Consider the following 23,049-nt stretch of genomic DNA (forward strand, 5'->3'; position numbering starts at 1 on the left):
AAAACTCTATAGGAGTTCTCCATAGCTCCTAACTTTAACCTCACTCTTAAAAGCTATACTGGCATCAATAAAATCTCCTAAATTCTCATCAATATTTCAAATATGAAAAGAAGAAAATTGATGAAAATTGTAATTCAATTATTAAATTTCAAGCCAAAAAAAAAGAATTCACTGGGACTCCAGGATGAAAAACACCTACAAGGGAGGAAAAAATGCTAAAATATGGTGTCATAATATCTACAAAGTTCTGAGAGAGAAACCAAGACTCATACGTAGCAAAGATGTCACTCACATATAAAGGTAACAGGTATAGCCTTATCAAATAAGAATGAACTTATTTAGTACACAGAGCCAATAAAGCCTTGTGTTGTGGCGGGATATGGGGAACTCAACAACAAAATCCAGCCAACTAAAGCATAATTAAAAACACAATTTTACACACACACACATATACACACACACACAATAGTGACCTGTGAGTCCACTAAAATAAAAAACTAAAATCAAAAAAAGGTAAATAAATAGTAGCAGGTGGAAACATAAGCCTTCACAGACTGAAAATAATCATTCAACCAAAAAAAAAAAGAAAAAAGTGGCATGAATGCATAAGGTTGCTAATTTCATTTTTCAGAGTAGAAAGATAATAATGTCTAAACTTAAAACATGAAGTGCAAAAAAGGAACTAAAAACAATGTTTTTTTTAAGACCCAGGGTCTCACTATATTGCACAAGCTTGATTTGAATTCCTGGGCTCAAGAGATCCTTCTGCCTCAGTCTCCTAAGTACCTGGGTCCACACCTTGGCCAGCTTGAAACTTTTTTTAACCTAAGATTGAGATCTTTTAAAAAAGGAATCTCTTGGGTTTAATAAATATCTGAAGTCCAGCAATTCCTATAATTTTTATTAGGTTAAAAATGTGGCATGCCTACACACACACATACATTTTTAACCAAAATGGATGCTATTTCATATTTGTCACTTAAAAGAACACGAACTTTCCATAATTTATATGTGGGTGCGTGTATGTGTAATACATATACGTATATGTAATATACGTATATATCACATGTATTAATATATGTATGTATCACATATACATATGTATATATGTACATATGTAACATATGCAATATATGCATACATATACATTTGTATGTGTATATGTGTAATATATACATATATTGATATAAGTATATATTACATATATTAATACATGCACATATGTATATATACATATATGCTTCCCTATACATATACTAATATATAAACATATGTATCTATGTATATATTACATATATACATATATATGTGCCTATGCATACTTTACATATACACATGTTATATATGCGTATATGTGTATTATATATGCATGTATGTACATATGTAATATATGTGCATATATGTATGTATATATGCATATACATATATATTACACATACACGCACAAAGTAACATATTTTAAATTATTTTTTTCTACAGCTGCCTTAAGGTAAAAAACCAAAAATAAGAATTGTTTAAGAAAAAGAACCATGTACCTCAGCTGGATAATCAAAAGTACTTTAGTGTTATGAGCATCTTACTAGTAAGATGAGCAGGAGCTGTAACACTGTGTACCAAAAAAAGCATTTACAAGAGATAACAGGTGTGAACATGTCCTATTTATTTAGTTGCAAAGCTGTCCAAGTGCAGGTCAAAGAGGCAACAGATAAACAATTTTTCCTATATTTCATATCAATGGTCAGTAAGGTGGCTGGCACAAAATAACCCTCTGGAATAAGAAAGTATTATAGGCCGGGCATGGTGGCTCACACCTGTAATCTCAGCACTTTGGGAGGCCAAGGCAGGTGGATCACCTGAGGTCAGGAGTTCGAGGCCATCCTGGCTAACATGGTGAAACCCCGTCGCTACTAAAAATACAAAAAATTAGCCGAGTGTGGTGGCGGGCACCTGTAATCCCAGCTACTTGGGAGGCTGAAGCAGGAGAATGGTGTGAACCTGGGAGGCGGAGCTTGCATTGAGCCAAGAGAGTGCCACTGTACTTAGCCTGGGTGACAGAGTGAGACTCTGTCTCAAAAAAAAAAAGAAAGAAAGAAAATATTGTAATATGTTTACCTATAAATATTTATCTAAAAAATAATAACTAAATTAAGCTTAACTAGTAAATATATAAATTGACATATTTTTACTTGGTCTTGTATCAGCAGGTCAAGTCATGTTACCAAGAGCAACCCAGAAGCCCTAAGGAAAGAGTTCAAGATCAATAACAAGAAGGGGTTCCGAGTGGCACCATCACATATTCATTTACTTTCAGCTCATTAATACACAATGTAGGTATATGAATCCAGTTTGGAGACATTACTAAATCCAGCTGACTTGTTGAATTTTTTTTTTTTTTTTTTTTTTTTTTTGAGACAGAATCTCACTGTTGCCCCGGTGGGAGTGCAGTGTTGCAATCTTGGGTCACTACAACTTCTGCCTTCTGGGTTCAAGCAATTCTCCTGCCTCAGAAGACAGTAGCTGTGATTACAGGCATGTGCCACCACGCCTGGCTAATTTTTATATTTTTAGTAGAGATGGGGGTTTCACCATGTTGGCCAGGCTGGTCTCTAACTCCTGACCTCAGGTGATCTACCTGCCTTGGCCTCACTTGGGATTACAGGCCTGAATTGCCACACCCAGCCTCACTTGTTGAATTTAAAGATGTTATTATTTTTAAAATGTAAGTGAAATATTCTCAGCTGTTCCAACCGCAGCTTTTTCCTGGAATGAAAAATGACTGCCTATCAACAGCATTCTGCTAAGTAAATAAAAAACAAAAAGCAAAAAAAAAAAAAAAAAAGATTTACTTCATCTGGAATTTTAAAATAAAAGTAGGAAAGAAACTGCTTTTTAAAAGCAATTTGTGTTATAGGACATTTTGAAAATATTTCCAACACTGATTTTATCGCCAAAAAATTAGGTATTACCTATAAAAACTCTCATATCTATACACTTAAAATAGTTATAAACAGAACTTTTTATTCTACTCACAAATATTTCTGTAAATAATATAAGTAAGTTTTATATGTGTTGACCTAAAAGGAAGTTGAGGCAAAATTAATAACATACACAGAGACTGCATTTGGACCAAGATTGAGGGTTGCAACCAAGGAGCATAGATTCAAGTTGCCCTGAATATATGCTCATTAGCAGCAGTTACAAGTAGATTTTTAAAGAGAAAAAGAAATGTAAAAAGGCAGGTTCGGAGTTGTTCACCAAGAATCTACATTAATATAACATTAACTATCCATTGGCTACAGATCAGCAGGGGGTAGGGAGTTGGGGGTTGAGTATGGGGGCATAACTGAAGTCCCATACTACTCACATCTCTCTGGGCCAGCATAACTCAGAGCTCAGACTGCTCTGAGCATTTTTTGTTTTCTCATACCCATTTGTTAAAAATATAAAAACATACCACTTTTTGGCTGGACGCAGTGACTCACGCCTGTAATCCCAGCACTTTGGGAGACTGAGTTGGGCAGATCACTTGAGGTTAGGAGTTTGGGACCAGCCTGGCCAACATGGTGAAACCCTATCTCTACTAAAAATACAAAAACTAGCCAGGTGTGGTGGTGCGTGCCTGTAACCCCAGCTACTCGGGAGACTTGAAGCAGGAGAACTGCTTGAACCCAGGAGGCAGAGGTTGCAGTAAGCACTCCCACCGGGGCAAAAGACCGAGACTCCCATCTCAAAAACAACAACAACAGCAACAGCAACAACAACAACAAACAAAAACTATGCACCACTTTCCAAGAACAATTAATTTATATCAAGTTTTTCTTAGTTTGGAAGAAGAACACACACATCAAGAGCAGATGAAATTGGCTAACAATTCCTACAAAAACCTTGGTAAACTTGGTGGATGAGACTGGAAAATATAATTCAAAAATACACAAATGATCATGTATTATTTTCCTTAACAGCCTTATTTTGAGGTAAAACCTTACAGCTCCAGCAGATGGGGGCATTACTTTGTAAAGAGAACTCTTAGTAAATTAAAAAGATGTTTAATACTACTCTGTTTCCAGATGGTGGCAGAAGAAAACACTGAAAACAATACCACTACTCCCCTCCCTTTATCAGAAAAAAGTTAAAATACAAACTCTATTACTGTTTACCTAGGACCTAACTTTATATGGCTGACATTTTTCAAAGACAGGTAAGTATGGACAAAAGGTCAGAACTTTGCCTCTTTTCAGTTAGATATAATGTTCTTGATTTGCTCACTAAACAGTCAAATAACGTAAAATGAAAGGTATTTTAGGAGAAATTTGTAGGTGGTTTCCATGTTTTGTTACTGTCCTTTGAGATGAAACTGAGGCAAGAAAAATACATTTAAGCTGTTTTTCAGCCCATCAGAATTAGTTTTCATTCTTTTTCTTTTCCCAGTTGGATTGTTTGTACACAGGTAAAGATTAAAATAGAGTTAAAAGAATGGTTGAGGGTGGGGAGAAATAAGAGCCAATACTGATATAAATTCCAAGTTAGAAAGTAAGTAAACTCTGTTAGCTCTTCCTAAAGAGATCAGCTCAAAAATGTTATCTATATCAAGTTGGGGCACAGCCTCTGGTGAGAAGTTTCCTTGAGTTCTCCAGAGGTGAAGAATCATTCCACACAAATCAACTTTTGGACCACGGGTGAATAAACCATGGTAATTACTGATAGTTTTGTAAAATCATTTTTTTTCCTCATTTGTTGCCAGTGAATATAAAAGGACACAATTTACTTAAGGACATGTTCAGATCAAATGATTCCAAGCTTTGATAATCTTCAGTCAAGTAATATGATGCCATGATATTTTCTCATTGATATTAAAATAAAGAAAAATATTTTATATTGTCTCGGTACTTAAACTGATTAAATAATTGAAAAGACTTGCAATTCTCCAGAAAAGCCATGTTCTCTCTAACCTCTGAATTTCAGTAGTCTTCACAAGTACATGGCAGTATGTCTGGAATCATATATACACAGACACAACCACATATACGTAACATATACACACATGAATATAAACATATATACATATATATATATATATATATTTTTTTTTTTTTTTGAGCTGGACTTTTGCTCTGTTGCCCAGCTGGAATGCAGTGGCACCATCTCAGCTCACTGCAACCTCTGCCTCCCGGGTTCAAGCGATTCTCCTGCCTCAGCTTCCTGAGTAGCTGGAATTACAGGCATGCGACACCACGCTCGGCTAATTTTTGTATTTTTAGTATAGACGGGGTTTCACCATATTGGCCAGGCTGGTCTCGAACTCCTGCCTTGTGATCCACCCACTTCAGCCTCCCAAAGTGCTGAGATTACAGGCGTGAGCCACCACGCCTGGTACATATATTATCTTTTAATAAGTGTACTTACTTTATAAAGTACCTATTACAGCCTTGATATTCATGAATAAGACAATAAAGTTGTTTTCAAGAACATGGAAGGTCAATAGTTACAAAATAAACAACTCCCAGAATGATAATCACAGAGTTAATACTATGGTATCTTCAGTAAAGAAAGACATTTCAAAATCACTACAGTTGGCTGGGCATGGTGGCTCACGCCTGTAATCCCAGCACTTTGGGAGGCTGAGGCAGATGAATCACCTGAGTTCAGGAGTTTGAGACCAGCCTAGACAACATGGTGAAACTCCATCTCTACTAAAAATACAAAATTAGCCAGGTGTCGTGGTGCGCACCTGTAATCCCAGCTACTCGGGAAGCTGAGACAGGAGAATTGCTTGAACCTGGGAGGCTGAGGCTGCAGTGAGCGGAGAACACACCACTGCACTCCAGCCTAGGCAAGACAGAGCCAGACTCCATCTCAAAAAAAGAAAAAAAGATATTACTACAGTTGTTTTGATTATTAACCATGGAATACACCTTGTAAATGATACAAAGTATCAATTCTGCGGTAGTGTTGATGAAGGAAGGAACAAAAAAGAAATACTACTTGGAGGACTTCTTTAAAGTATATGTCTTAAAATAAAATGCATTTAGTTCTGAATTATATAGGCTAACAAAAGAACTAACACAAATTTGCAACCTATCTAGAAATCCTTTAGAAGCTTTGGAAATGCATTACATGATTTTGCTGGCAGTGACATAACTACCATACATCTTAAATATTATAGTGATCAACAGTAGTCTATGTTCTCTGAGTACATGGAAGTAGGCTACCTTCTCTGACTAAAAACATGCTGAAGAGGAGGAGGATTTAAGCTCGTGAATCCAAGCTAATGTGTTTACTTGGATGGATAAATAGTATAAGGGCAACAGACACTTGAATCAACAAAAACTTTCTTTTTTTGGTTTGTTTTAAGAGATGGAGCCTTCCTCTGTCAACTAGCGCAGTGGCATGATAATGGCTCACTGAAGTCTCCAACTCCTGGCCTCAAGCAATCCTCCTGACTCAGCCTCCTGAATAGCTGGGATTACAGGTGTGAGGTACTACACCTGACAAAAATATCATTTTTGTGAAGGATGGTTGCATTATATGGGACACAAGATTTAAGACTAGGGCACTAAAATTGGTGGGTGAGAAGGCACATGTAAGTCAAATTTTCCTTGAAAAGCCCCAAACTACCCATAAATTACAGAACTGTACTTTCTTGCAATATCAATTACTTCAGGGTATATGTTCATTTGAGAATAATAATGAATACAGTACTATCCACTATTCAAATAAGTTTTTCCTTTGCCATGTTTACAGACTTGAGTTTACTTAAATGTAAGTATGATATTGTTAGGGCTCAGGAAATGATACTCCAAAATAAAGTCCTCTGAAGCAGCTCTCTCTGACCATCTCCTAACTTCCTGTCTCTGGCCTCTCATTCTCCTGAGACTAGCCACCGAAACCACAATCCCTCTTCCCCAAGGCAGTTCACAGAAACCAGAACCCCCTTTCCCCAAAGCCAGCCACAGAACCTAAATACATTACTCTAATGTTCCCTGCCCTCATCTTTCTGTGTAAAAACTAACTATAAAAAAAGTTACCTATTCTGTTTGATTGTAGGTCATACGACCCCCATGCCAGAAACGGTGCTGTACCATACCCAGAAGGAAAGAATGCTGCACAGAGAGGCCAAGAAGAATCTATACAGGCAGGCCTTGCTGGGTTTCCCCACTCAGTACATGGCTGTCCAGACTTTGCTGAACCTAAGCATACCAATGGACAGTTTTTGCCTTTATCTTTAGGTCTTTATTCTGAAGGCTCCCATGTCATGTAAAACCATGATCAAATGAAATCATATGCCCTTTTTCCTATTAATCTGTCTTTTTTCAGCTGATTTTCAAAGAACCTTCAGAGGGTGAAGGGAAGTTTGTTCTTGGCCTCTACAATATGCTACAACTCCAATAAATTACTTAGTAAATATTAAACTATTTTTGGAAGGAAAAAAACTGAATATAACATTGCTTTAGAGATAAATTATTTAAGAATTGCTAAAAATTACCCTAGAAATTATCCTAGAAAAATCTTAAAATTTTCCCTAAAAACTTTTAGGAATAATACATCGTTTCTAATGAGACCCTTCAGCTTATGCAGAAAGCACAGCAGACCAAATTCTAGAGTCAATGAAATGATATTCTCCAATTCTGTTTTACTAATGAATATGTTGTCCACCCCCTCCATTAGCATGCTTAGGTAATTTTGCAAGAATAAATGGAAATGTCAGTTGACATTTAAAATGAAATAGGATTTTTAGACAGTTGTGTTTTTTGGGTTGGAAAAGGACAGCTAAAAGTTTGGGGTGGGGGGGTGCTTTAAAAAGACAGTATTATATGGCTTAGAACTTTGGTACCCTACCTTCATCCTTTTCTGCAATCCCTTTTACTCCCCAAAGTTAAAAGGCTATCAATGGGACAATAACTGATGACCAACTATGAATAGGCTCAAATACATTGTTTTATTATATTTTTATCATTCTTTATACACCTTTTCTCATCATTCTTTGTCCCAATAATATGCTATGATTATGCATGTAGAAAATCCCAAAATAACAACAAAATCACTGGAACTAATAAACTACTGTAGTAAGGTTGCAGGATACAAGGTTAATATACAAATTGTCAACTTCTTTCCTATATATCAGTAATGAACAATTGAAATTAGAAATTAAAATAATACCATATATATTAGGAACAACAACAAAAAAAACTCACCAAAAATGTAGATATAAATCTAACAAAATATGTACAAGATCTCTATGAGGATAACTATAAAACTCTGATTCAAGAAATCAAAGAAAGTCTAAATAAATGACATCATTCAAGAGCAGAAAAAATTCATATTGTTAAAATGTCACTTCTTCCAACCTTGATCTATAGATTCAACGCAATCCCAATCAAAATCATAGATAGTTATTTTGTGGATATGACAAACTGATTTTAAAGTATACACAAAAAGAAAGAAAGACCCAGAAGAGCCAACACGATACTGAAGGAGAACAAAGTTGGAGGACAAAACCTACCCAACTTCAAGATATTATAAAACTATACTAATCAATACAGTGGGGTAATGGTGAAAGAACAGACAAATCAAGGGAACAAAACAGAGTCCAGAAACAGGCCCACATAAACATAGTCAGTTATGCTTTTAGAAATAAGAAAAGGCAATTCAATGGAGAAAAGAACAATCTTTGCAACAAATGGTAATGGAAAAACTAGACATACACGTCCCAAAACATGAATTGACACAGACCTTACAACTTTCACACAAAGAAAACTCAAAATGGATCACAGACTTAAACATAAAATGCAAAACTATAAAACTCCAAAAATGGCCAGGCACAGTGGCTCACACCTGTAATCCCAGCACTGTGGGACACCAAGACAGGTGGACCACCTGAGGTCAGGAGTTCGAAACCAGCCTGACCAACATGGTGAAACCCCGTCTCTACTAAAAATACAAAAATCAGCCGGGCGTGGTGGCGGGCGCCTGTAATCCCAGCTATTTGCTGAGAGGTGAAGCCAGCTGGACTTCCTGGGTTGAGTGGGGACTTCGAGAACTTTTCTGTCTAGCTAGAAGATTGTAAATGTACCAATCAGCACTCTATAAAAACGTACCAATCAGCACTCTGTGTCTAGCTAAAGGATTGTAAAAGCACCAATCAGCACTCTGTGTCTAGCTAAAGGATTGTAAATGTACTAATCAGCACTCTGTAAAATGGACCAATCAGTGCTCTGTAAAATGAATCAATCAGCAGGATGTGGGTGGCGACAAATAAGGGAATAAAAGCTGGCCACCCAAGACAGCAGCAGCAATCTGCTCGGGTCCCTTTCCATGCTGTGGAAGCTTTGTTCCTTCGCTCTTCACAATAAATCTTGCTGCTGCTCACTCTTTGGGTCCGCACTACCTTTATGAGCTGTAACACTCACCGCGAGGGTCTGCGGCTTCACTCCTGAAGTCAGCGAGACATAAACCCACTGGGAGGAACAAACAACTCCAGACGTGCCACCTTTAAGAGCTGTAACATTCACTGCGAAGGTCTGCAGCTTCACTCCTGAAGTCAGCAAGACCACGAACCCACCAGAAGGAAGAAACTCCGGACACATCTGAAGATCTGAAGGAAGGAACTCCAGACACGCCATCTTTAAGAGCTGTAACACTCACCCCGAGGGTTCACAGCTTCATTCTTGAAGTCAGCAAGACCAAGAACCCAATGGAAGAAATAAATTCTGAACACATTGCAAGGCTGAGGCAAGAGAATCACTTGAACCCAGGACGCGGAAGTTACAGTGAGTTGAGATTCCACCACCGCACTCCAGCCTGGGCGACACAGCAAGACTCCATCTCCAAAAAAAACCCCAAAAAACAAAAAACGGGCCAGGCACGGTGGCTCCTGTCTGTAATCCCAGTGCTTTGGGAGGCAGAGGTTGGTGGACCACAAGGTCATGAGATCCGAGACCATCCTGGCCAACGTGGTGAAACCCCGGCTCTACTAAAAATTCAAAAATTAGCTGGGCATGGTGGTGCGTGCCTGTAGTCCCAGCTATTTGGGAGGCTAAGGCAGGAGAATCACTTGAACCCGGGAGGCGGAGGTTGCAGTGAGCCAAGATCGTGCCACTGCACTCAAGTCTGGTGACAGAGTGAGACTCCATCTCAAAAAACAAACAAACAAACAAAACTCCAAAAATGTAACACAAAAGAAAATCTAGGGGACCTTGGTTATGGCCATGTGTTTTTAGATACAACAGCAAAAGTACAATCCATGAAAGAAAATAAAAAATTGATTTAGGCTTCATTAAAATTAAAAACTTCTGCTCTACAAATGGCACTATTAAGAAAATTAAAACACAAAATACACACGGGGATAAAATATGTGAAAAACACTTACTTTGTTACAATATACAAATAACAAGAAAATAAACAACCCAGTTTAAAATTGGCATCAAAATAAACATCTCACCAAATAAGATATGCAGGTGGAAATAAGCATATGAAAAGATGCTCAACATCGTATGTCAACAGGGAATTATATAATCAAACAATGAGATACCATTGCACACTTATTACAATGGTTAAATCCAAAAACAATGACAATACCAAGTACTAGTGAGAAGGTAGAGCGATGGAAACTCTCATTCATGGCTGATGGGAAAGCAAAATGGTACAGTGACTTTGGAAAACAGTCTGGAAGTTTATTATGAAACTTAACATATTCGTTTTACACAATTTAGAAATCATGTACTCTGGTTACCCAAATGAGTTGAAGACAGGTTCACACAAAGACCTGCATCTTCCTGTTTATAGCAGCTTTACTTATAATTGCCAAAACTTGGAAGTAAGCAAGAGTGTTCTTCAATAAGTGAACGGATAAACAAACTGTGGTACATCCATGAAATGGAATCTTACTCAGCATGTAAAAGAAACAAAGCCATGAAAAGACATGAAGGAAATTTAGATGTATATTGCTAAGTGAAAGAAGCCAATCTGAAGAGACTACCTACTGTATGTTTCCAACTGTATAATATTCTGGAATAGGCACAACTACAGAAACAGATCTTTTAGTCATCAGTGGTTGTCAAGGAAAGAGAAGAAGTACGGAACACGAGATTTTTAGGGCAATGAAACTATTCTGTATGATACTGTAATGATGGATCATTATATATTTATCACAATCCACAGACTGTACAAAACAAAGAATGAATTCATTCATATGTTTGTTTTTAAAGAAATAAGACATTTCAATAACATTTATATACCAAAGTAAGCAAATTTTTTATATCTTATTTTTCTTTGTCAACACCAATCATCACACTATTCAAGGGCATAATTCCTAATGGTTGGGAAGAGACTCTCGCAATGTAAAGGAAACAAACATATTGTTATTTTATAAGTATTTAATATAATAAAAAGATGTTATCTATGATTATTTCTTCTCAAAGTACCTGACAAAGCTCTGTGATCCCATGCTGCTATTAAATGTATAAAAACATAGTTTAAAAAGACTAATATTATACATATTAGCATCTTGGAATTATTTCTGGGTGCAAAGGTTATAGGCAATTTTCATTTTTTAATCACTTTCATACTGAATGTATATTACTTATTTTTGTAACTTTAAAAATTTTCTTGCACATTTAAATCAAATCCTGTACTTTACAATTTGAACATATAAATTCCTAAGTGTAAATTACGATGCTAAAATTCTATTTTAACTTTTAAACATATGTTACAAACATAAAATGTGTTTTACCATAAATTTTTAAAAACATGATGCTCACCAGATATTGCAGCAGTGTTGGTATAACAGGTTGGACATAATAAAAAAACCCACCAAAGTCTAATGGGTATTAGCTGAAACCCAGCTTTTCAGGGAAAATAGTTTTGGTATTTACTCATTATAAAGTAAGTTGACTGAGACACATACAAACCATACAAGTGGTCATATTAAGAGTGCGTTTAAGACCGACATTTCTGGGTTATCTATATTAGAAAATATGTATTTTTTGTAAACAATACAAAAAAGAAACAAGGAGAAAGTGAAACTGTGCAAGTGAAAAGCCAACAGATCAGAACTTAATTCTTGAAAAGTCTGACCTCAACTCTTTGGTCATGCTACAATTTGGATATGGTTTCTTTATCACCACCAAAGCTAATGTGGAAATTTGAACCCCACTGTGGCAATATTGAAAGGTGAGGCCTAGAGGGAGGTATCTGGGTTCTAGGGGTAGATGCCTCATAAATGGCTTAGTGCTATTCTGGAGTTAGTGTGTTCTGGCTCTCACGAGACTGGATTAGTTCCCTGGCGAATGGCTTAGTTCCTTCCCACAAGAGTGGGTTGTTATAAGGCCACTATGCACTCCTCAGATTTTCCTCTTTGAATGTTTCTTTTCCTCCTTTGACTTTGTCCACCATGTTGTGAAGTAGGAAGTATGAAAGCCCTTCCAGAAGCTAGTTCTATGTTCTTGAACTTCTCAGTCTGCAGAACTGTGAGCTATAAGACCTCATATCTTTACAAATTACCCAGTCTTAGGTATTCTTTTATAGCAATACAAAGGCAGGTCAAAATTTTACACTATTCTCAATTCCCCTATTAATCAAGAAAGTAGTATAGGACTAAGAATTTGCTATGTTTTATTGGAGGTGAGGAGAGACATGGGAGAATATAAGATAAAGGGTAAAAAGAGATTAGGAAAAGGTAGCAAACCCAAAATATGTTTAAGATCAGCACTTTGGGCAAGATCTGGAATGAAAAGAGAGAATAAAACAGAAATGAAAGGATGGGAACAGCTGTCAATTCCAGGTTTCATCTGCCTTTTGGTTTATAATCTTCAACTCATATCTTATTTTTCTACTTATGCATTTAGTAAAATATACAAAGCCATCCAGTCTCATCAGCTAATACTCTAAATAATATAAACACAACAAATTCACTTAATAACCGGTCTTTTAATTTGGGCTAGAATTCAATGAGAAAACCATTCCTAAAAGACTTGCAGTGCTAACATGGTTTAAATTAAACAAAAGCCTCTAACCCACTTCATCAGAGGCCATGAGGCTTATTTTCTATAGAGGATAAGACAGAAATCTACCCTAGGGACACAAGACACAGCAGATGATGAGGGTATCAGACAAAAAAGTTTTGAGGGGGAGGAGAGGATTAAGATAGTGTTTATATATTGAATATTGAGGCTCTCCAGCTACCTTCTTTCACATAGTTCTCATAGCACTGGCAATCAGACTTATACCTTAAAGCAGGGTTTCTCTGGATAACATTTTAAACTTGATTGTTCTTCGTTGTTGGAGCTGTCCTATGCACTGTAGGATGTAACAAGACCCCCAGATTCTATGTATCAGTTTTCAGTAGCAACCTATCTGTGGCAATCAAATAAGTCTCTAGACACTGCTGAATTTCTTTTAAGAGGCCAAATTGTCCCACTTGAGAATCACTGACTGAGAGGTAGAAGATTGGAGAACTCTTCTTATTAGACTCTTATTAGGCTTCCAAACCTAAAGATAATGACACCAGGGGTTTCCATCCCAAAAATGCCCAGCCATATTCACAGAACTCTAAAATAGCTTTCTAATGCCCTTGACATAAATTTGAACATGCAATCAAAGATTGCTACATAGCTGACGAAAGCTTCAAGATTAAAAAGACCAAAACATATTAACAGAAAGAATAATTTGGAAAAAACAGAGAAAGCAGGAAGCAATAAATTTCAAAACAAAACAACAATAATTTTAATTAAATTCACAGAAAGAGAAAATAACAGAATATAATAAGAAAATTATACAGAGATCAAAAAAGGTCTTTTGGAAATTACAAGTATGATAGCAGAAATGAAAAGTCTCAAAAGTTTGAAAAAGGTAAATTTTCCAGAAAGTATGAAGAAAAAAAAAATGACAGAAAAAAAAATAGTCCCAGGAGGTAGAATGTTTAATTAGAGTTCTAGAACCAAAAACAAAGGCAAGAAAATTAAAGAAAAAATATGAGGAACTTTCCCAGAGTTGATGGACACAAAATGTCAGACTGAAAGGATCCATAAAATGCATGGCAAAATGAATGACTATAGACTCATAATAAGTCACATCGCTGTGACATTTCAGAACTCTAGATACAACAAAGAGAAACATTTGATAAGCTTAAAAATGAGATTGTATAATCTTCCCGAGAGGAGACAAAAGTGATCAGAAGAGCGATGGAAGTAAGAAGGGCTTCTAATTTTACAATAGATGCTACGAATACCTTCAGAGCTCTTAAGAACAATTTCACTTTTATAATTTGAAAGCCAGCTAAACTAATAGTTGGAGTAAAATAAAGACACTTACATAAATATAACACCACAGAACATTTGCCTTTCAGAAAGCTACTAGAAAATGGAATAAAACAAGAAAGTACACAAGCCGAAGGATTAAATAGGATATAGGAAACAGAGGAACCAGCATAGGATAGAGACTGCACCAGCAGCAACTCTATAAAGCAATGGGCCAAAACTGCAGTACATCAGAATGGTCTGGGAGAAATTTCTTGATAATGGATAAACTGATAAAAATACTTGATACCTCTGAATACATGGAGAGGCTATTTTGACAAGCAGCAGATAGTTTGGGTCTAAATGAATAATAAATATTTAGAACTATACAAATGCTAAATGGTTGTATATGAAAAATTAAGCTATCAATGGGAAGAGGGGGGACAATGGATGGGATGTTTGTGGAAAAAGGCTAAATCTACATCACCTACAGTAAGTCAAGAGATAATGCCTAAAACCAAAAAGACAGGAGGTAGCAAAGTAAAATGTTATTTAGAGATACAGAAGTATATACCAGAAGAATAAGCCAAAAAAAGTTTCAAAAGTATTTGCCTCTAGATGGGAAAACTGGGGTAGTGACAGCCACCTCATCCAACATCATAGCCTTCCTGGCATTGAGCAAATAAGGTAATAAAGGCCCGAACATTTTGTTGCACCATGGTATCAGTCTGAAGGAAAATATTCTGGAGAATCTAACCTATGACAAAGAAGTGAGAACTGTTTTTAATAATAAGCCATGGACAAGCAGTTAAAAATGTAAGCATGTGTTCTCTGACCTTTGCAAGAGTTAAAAGAAAAAGAGAAAGAGAAGAAACACGCTGCTTAAAAATATTTTCTAATTTCATTAACTTGGCTTCTTATACTGCAGAGCCAAATGTTATTTTAGAAATCTGAAACCCATCAGACTAACTACGGATCTCTCTGCAGGAACCCTAAAAGCCAGAAGACAGTGGGGGTCAATATTCAACATTCTTAAAGAAAAGAATTTTCAACCCAGAATTTCATATCCAGCCAAACTAAGCTTCATAAGTGAAGGATAAACAAAGTCCTTTACAGACAAGCAAATGCTGAGAGATTTTGTCACCACCAGGCCTGCCTTACAGGAGCTCCTGAAGGAAGCACTAAAAATGGAAACAAAAAACTGGTAACAGCCACTGCAAAAACATACCAAATCGTAAAGACCATCGACACTATGAAGAAACTACATCAAATAACGGGCAAAATAACCATCTAGCATCAAAATGATAGAATCAAATTCACACAAAACAATATTAACCTTCAATGTAAATGGGCTAACTGGCCCAATTAAACAACACAGACTTGCAAATTGGATAAAGAGTCAAGACCCATTGGTGTGCTATATTCAGGAGACCCCTCTCAGTTGCAAAGACACACATAGGCTCAAAATAAAGGGATGGAGGAATATTTACCAAGCAAATGGAAAGCGAAAAAAAGCAGGGGTTGCAGTCCTAGTCTCTGATAAAACAGACTTTAAACCATCAAATATTAAAAAAGACAAGGAAGGGCATTACATAATGGTAAAGGGATCAATGCAAAAAGAAGAGCTAACTATCCTAAATATATATGCACCCAGTACAGGAGCACCCAGATTTATAAGGCAAGTTCTTAGAGACCTACAAAGAGACTTAGACACCCACACAACAATAGTAGTGGGAGACTTTAACACCCCACTGTCAATATTAGATCAACAAGACAGAAAATTAACAAGGACACTCAAGACTTGAACTCAGCTATGGACCAAGTGGACCTAATAGACACCTACAGAACTCTCCACCCCAAATCAACAGAATATATATTTTTCTCAGCACAACATCACACTTATTCTGAAACTGACCACATAATTGGAAGTAAAACACTCCACAACAGATGCAAAAGAATGGAAATCATAAAAAACAGTCTCTCAGACCATAGTGCAATCAAATTGGAACTCAGGATTAAGAAACTCGCTCAAAACTGCACAACAACATGGAAACTGAACAACCTGCTCCTGAATGACTACTGGGTAAACAACAAAATTAAGGCAGAAATAAATAAGTTCTTTGAAACCAATGAGAACAAAGACACAATGTACCAGAATATCTGGGACACAGCTAAAGCAGTGTGTAGAGGGAAGTTTATAGCCCACAGGAGAAAGCAGGAAAGATCGGAAACCAACATCCTGACATCACAATTTAAAAAACTAGAGAAGCAAGAGCAAACAAATTCAAAAGCCAGCAGAAGACAAGAAATAACTAAGACCAGAGCAGAACTGAAGGAGATAGAGACACAAAAACACTCTCAAAAAAAAAAAAAAAAAAAAAAAAAAAAAAGAATCCAGGAGCTGCTTTTCCAAAAATATTAACAAAATAGATACACCACTAGCCAGACTAATAAAGAAGAAAAGAGAAAAGAATCAAATAGACACACAAAAAAAAATGATAAAGGGGATATCACCACTGATTCCATAGAAATACAAACTACCATCAGAGAATACTATAAACACCTCTACACAAATAAACTAGAAAATCTAGAAGAAATGGATGAATTCCTAGACACACACACCCTCCCAAGACTAAATCAGGAAGAAGTCAAATCCCTGAACAGACCAATAACAAGTTCGGAAATTAAGGCAGTAATTAATAGCCTACCAACTAAGAAAAGCCCAGGACCAGATGGATTCACAGACGAATTCTACCAGATGTACAAACAGGAGCTGGTACCATTCCTTCTGAAACTATTCCAAATAAGAGAAAAAGAGGGACTCCTCCCTAACTCATTTTATGGGCCCAGCATCATCCTGATACCAAAACTCTGGCAGAGACACAACAAAAAAAGAAAATTTCAGGCCAATATCCCTGATGAACATCGATGCAAAAATCCTCAATAAAATGCTGGCAAACCGAATAGCAGCACATCAAAAACCTTATCCACCATGATCAAGGCGGCTTCATCCCTGTGATGCAAGGCTGGTTCAACATACACAAATCAGTAAATGTAATCCATCACATAAACAGAACCGATGACAAAAACCACATGATTATCCCAACAGATGTAGAAAAGACCTTCGACAAAATTCAACACGCTTTCATGCTAAAAACTCTCAATAAACTAAGTATCGATGGAACGTATCTCAAAATAATTAGAGCTATTAATGACAAACCCACAGCCAATATCACACTGAATGGGCAAAAATGGGAAGCATTCCCTTTGAAAACTGGCACAAGAAAAGGATGCCCTCTCTCACCACTCCTATTCAACATGATATTGGAAATTCTGGCCAGGGCAATCAGGCAAGAGAAAGAAATAAAAGGTATTCAAATAGGAAGACAGGAAGTCAAATTGTCTCTGTTTGCAGATGACATGATTGTATATTTAGAAAATCCTATTGTCTCAGCCCAAAATCTCCTTAAGCTGATAAACAATTTCAGCAAAGTCTCAGGATACAAAATCAACGTGCAAAAACAACAAGCATTCCTATACACCAATAATAGACAAACAGAGAGCCAAGTCATGAGTGAACTCCCATTCACAATTGCTACAAAGAGAATAAAATACATAGGAATACAACTTACAAGGGATGTGAAGGACCGCTTCAATAAGAACTATAAACCAATGCTCAACAAAATAAGAGAGGACACAAACAAGGAAAAACATTCCATGTGCATGGATAGGAAGAATCAATATCATGAAAATGGTCATACTGCCCAAAGTCATTTATAGATTCAATGCTATCCCATTCAAGCTACCATTGACTTTCTTCACAGAATTAGAAAAAACTACTTTAAATTTCATATGGAACCAAAAAAGAGCCCGCATAAACCAAGATAATCCTAAGCAAAAAGGTCAAAGCTGGAGGCACCACGCTACCTGACTTCAAACTATACTACAAGGCTACAGCAACCAAAGCAGCATGGTACTGGTACCAAAACAGATATATAGACCAATGGAACAGAACAGAGTCCTCAGAAATAACACCATACATCAACAACAACATCTGATCTTTGAAAAACCTGATGAAAACAAGCATTGGGGAAAGGATTCTCTATTTAATAAATGGTGTTGGGACAACAGGCTAGCCATATGGAGAAAACTGAAACTGGGCCCCTTCCTTACACCTTATACAAAAATTAACTCAAGATGGATTAAAGACTTAAACATAAGACCTAAAACCATAAAAACCCTGGAAGAAAACCTAGGCAATGTCATTCAGGACATAGGCATGGGCAAAAATTTCATGACTAAAAAACACCAAAAGCAATGGCAACAAAAGGATATGAACAGACACTTCTCAAAAGGAGACATTTATGCAGCCAACCAACATGTGGAAAAAAGCTCATCATTACTGGTCATGAGAGAAATGCAAATCAAAACTATAATGAGATACCATCTCACACCAGTTGGAATGGCAATCATTAAAAAGTCAAAAACAACAGATGCTGGAGAGGATGTGGAAAAACAGGAACGCTTTTACACTGTTGGTGGGAGCATAAATTAGTTCAACTATTGTGGAAGACAGTGTGGCAATTCCTCAAGGATCTAGAACCAGAACTCCAGAAATACCATTTTACCCAGCAATCCCATTACTGGGTATATACCCAAAGGTTTATAAATCATTCTACTGTAAAGACACATGCATATGTATGTTTACTGCAGCACTGTTCACAGCAGCAAAGACTTGGAACCAACCCAAATGCCCTCCAATGATAGACTGGATAAAGAAAATGTGGCACATACACGTCACAGAATATTATGCAGCCATAAAAAAGGATGAGTTCATGTCCTCTGTAGGGACATGGATGAAGCTGGAAACCATCATTCTCAGCAAACTAACACAGGAACAGAAAACCAAACACCGCATGTTCTCATAAGCGGGAGCTGAATAATGAGGACACATGGTCACAGGGAGGGGAACGTCACACACAGGGGCCTACTGGCGGATGGGGGGATAGGGGAGGGATAGCATTAGGAAAAATACCTAACGTAGATGACAGGTTAATGGCACATGTATACCTGTGTAACAAACCTACATGTTCTGCACATGCATTCCAGAACTTAAATTATAATAAAAAAGAAAAATTTAAAATAGATGTCTTTTTCCTCGCAGAAGAGGCAGAAAAGATTGCCGAAGAGAATCTCCCAGGAATCATCCCCCAGCAGGAACACCAAAATGAACAATTATCCATGCAAAAATAAAAAACAAAAACAAAAACAAAAAAAAAACACCTTCATAAGAATCAGCTGGGCACAGTGGTACATGCCCGTAATCCCAGCACTTTGGAAGGCAAAGACAAGTGGATCATTTGATTTCAGTTCAAGACCAGCCTGGGCAACCCGATGAAACCCTGCCTTTACAAAATGTGAAAAAATTAGCCGGGCATGGTGGCATGCGCCTGCAGTGCCAACTACTCGGGAGGCTGAGGTGGGAGGATCACTTGAGCCCAGGAGGTCGGTCGAGGTTGCAATGAGTTGAGATCACACCACTGCACTCCAGCCTGGGTGACAGAGTGAGACCCTGCCTCAAAACAAACAAACAAACACACAAAGAAACAAATAAACAAAAAATCCAAAATCAAGTGAGCAATCATGACCCCTGGTTTTAACCAGGAAAGAGGCACTGAAGAGGGCAGAAAAGACAGTCTTGCACTGACTACACCACCCCTCCGCCAACCCCAGGCAGCACAACACTGAGATAGAATCTGTGTGCTTGGGAGAGAGAGCGAAAGTAAGTGTGGGATTTTGCACTGGAACTCAGTGCTGCTCTGTAACAGCAGAATATAACACAGGGCATTGTGCTGGCGCCCACAGAAGAAGCATTTAGCTCAGTCCTAGGCCAGAGAGAAATCCTCCACTCCAGAGGAAGTAATTGGCCTTCACCACATTCTGACTAAAGTGGTCTAGGGCCCGGAATAAATTGGAGTGACAGGCCACAAGGACTGCATCCTTTGGCAAGCCTTGGTACTGCACTGGCCTTGGAGGTAATGGACTTGAGTTAAAACACAGTGCAACACCACCTGTGGCAGCTAAGGGAATCCCTGAGGCACCCCTCCCCAACCCCTTCAGCTCGGGGTAAGGAGAAGGAAGAGTACAGAGAACTTTGCTTTGCAACCAGAGTATTGGTTCAGTCACAGTAAAATAAAGCAAAAAGACAGATTTCTGAAGCTTTTGATAGCAAGCTGTTGCTCTGGGATGGCATTTACAGATTCACCATAGGCAGGAAGGGAATGGCTGCCCTGATGGGATGGACTCAGTCTTGAAAGAATTCACCACCTGCTGACTAAAGTGGCCTTTGGCCTTGAATAACCAGTGGCAGTCATGCAGGATTGGCCGTGGCCCTTGGGTGAGCCCCAATACTGTGCTGGTCTGCGAGGCTTCAGAGGCAACTCAGCACAGTTCCAACTGTGGTGGCTACAAAAGTGCCTGTATCATCCCCCACCAACACTGGGCAGGCCAGTACAGACAGACTCCTGACTGAAGGAAAGGGAAGGTAGAGAGCAAGAGACTCTGACTGGTAACCCAGGGAATTCTCCCAATTATCTTCCCAAGTCCATCAGAACTGTGTATGTAGGAGTCTGCAAGAGTCACAGCGTTCCTGTGCTTTGGACGCTTTTTAATGCCAAAATGGCTGCAGTGACTACAGGCTTGAGTCACAACACTCAATCTGCTTTGATTTCTTGGAAAGCCCCCCTGGAGAGTGACAGGAACAAACAAACCCAAACTGTGAAGACTAGCTCTTCCATGCCTAGATATCAAAGAATGTCCACAATTACCAAGAACATCTAGGAAAACAGGACCTCACCAAACAGACTAATCCTGGAGCAGTAAAGATATGTGACCTTTTAGATGGGAAATTCAAAACAGTGGTCTTGAGAAAGCTCAATTTAATTCAAGATAAAAGAGATAAAAAATTCAGAATTATGTAAGAGAAACTTAACAAAGAGACTGAAATGATAAAAAAAACAAGCAGAAATTCTGAAGCTGGAAAATTCAACGGCTGAAAATGCATCAGTCTCTCAACAGCAGAGGCATGAATTAGTGAGCTTGAAGACAGGTTATATGAAAATACAGTCATAAGAGAAAAAAATAATAAAAAACAATGAAGTATGCCTACAAGATCTGGAAAATAGCTCTCAAAAGGCATAATCAAAAAGTTACTGGCCTTAAAGAGGGCGTAGAGAAAGAGACTGAGGTAGAAAGTTTTTTCAAAGAAATAATAGCAGAGTACTTTTCAAACTTAGAGAAGCCAGAAGAGAGTAGGATGACAAACTTTAGCAGAAACCCTGCAAGCCAGAAGAGAGTAGAATAGTATTAAGCTGGTGCAAAAGTAACCACGGTTTTTGCAATTACTTTTCATGGCAATTAATATTGTGGCAAAAACCATGATAACTTTTGCACCAAACTAATACATCTACTGAAATTATCCTTGAAACATGAGGGAGACATGAAGATTTTCCCAGACTAACAAAAGCTGAGGGATTTCATCAACACCAGACTCATCTTTCAAAAAATGCTAAAGGGAAGTTCTCCAATCTGAAAGAAAAGGACATTAACAAGCAACAAGAAATCATCTGAAGGTATAAAACTCACTGGTAAAAGTAAGTGCACAGATAAATACAGAATACTCTAACCGCTCATATCTTTAGTAGGAAGATTAAAAGACAATCCTATTGTTAGATATGTGTTCTAACCTCCACCTTATCTGGAGAAGCTTCTTCTTTTAGAAAATCCAGCAAAATAACTAAGCCAAGACACGTTAACAAAAAAAGTTTGAGGCCGGCACGGTGGCTCACGCCTGTAATCCCAGCACTTTGGGAGGCCGAGACAGGAGGATCACGAAGTCAGGAGATCAAGACCATCCTGGCCAACACGGTGAAACTCCTTCTCTACTAAAAATACAAAAAAAATTAGCTGGGCATAGTGGTGGGCGCCTGTAGTCCCAGCTACTCAGGAGTCTGAGGCAGGAGAATGGCGTGAACCCGGGAGGCAGAGCTTGCAGTGAGCCGAGATGGCGCCACTGCACTCCAGCCTGGGGGACAGAGTAAGACTCCATCTCAAAAAAAGAAAAAAAAAAAGTTTGAAAAGAAAGTTGTAAGGAAATACAAGGGGGAGGGATTGTTAGATATGAGTTCTAAATTTCTTTTCAAAGAATATGTCAGTATGTTCAATTCTTTGCCTTCTACTTTTAAACTTCCTCGTAAAGCAACCTTTTCCGATTATCTACTCCACCCTGATTCATTCTGATCACCTGCTCCACCCTACATTCCAATCACCTGCTCTACCCTAACTCATTCCAATTATCTGCTACCTGCTCTGCCCTGACTCCCACCAAAGCGCTCACTCCGTCATTCTCTTTAAATTAGCCAATCGGAATTAGTTTAGCCTGTGAGGGCTAACTAAAGTCAACAGGGGAACGACAAAGCAGCAGGGGCTACATGCATCAGGGATAAGAACCCCTTACCCTCCCTTGTCCAAATGTGCACTCACCATTGTTCCATCTGTAAGGGCGCACCTTTCTATATAGAAGTAACTTGCCTTGCTGAGAATTAAAAAGAAAATTTTATATTCGAGTGCTATTTCTTTTGTGGCACCGAAACTTTATATATAACATTATCAAAACAAACAAACAAACAAAAAAACAAAAACAAAACTACTTCAAAACTTAAAAGATAATATAAAAATATATAGAGACAAAACGTCAAAAAGTGAAGGGATGGAGTAAAAGTGTACAGGTTTTAAAGTTTTTTCTGTGCGTGCATTTTTT

General features: G+C 37.7%; 1 protein-coding gene across 16 annotated transcripts in view; it reads right to left on the minus strand.

Moving 5' to 3' along the window:
* Nucleotides 1–23,049, minus strand: part of ORC4 (origin recognition complex subunit 4) — a 91,332-nt gene that overhangs the window by 56,721 nt on the left and 11,562 nt on the right. For 3 of the 16 annotated variants that reach the window (XM_045368238.3, XM_065526483.2, XM_065526485.2), the window contains exon 2: nt 22,773–22,824. The exons of the other annotated variants lie outside the window; for them this stretch is intronic. In XM_045368238.3, the coding sequence (XP_045224173.2) occupies nt 22,773–22,824 (52 nt within the window). The remainder of the gene's footprint in view (nt 1–22,772; nt 22,825–23,049) is intronic. 16 annotated transcript variants of the gene reach the window in all.

Source organism: Macaca fascicularis, chromosome 12, assembly GCF_037993035.2.
Source record: "Macaca fascicularis isolate 582-1 chromosome 12, T2T-MFA8v1.1".
Taxonomy (NCBI): Eukaryota; Metazoa; Chordata; class Mammalia; order Primates; family Cercopithecidae; genus Macaca; species Macaca fascicularis.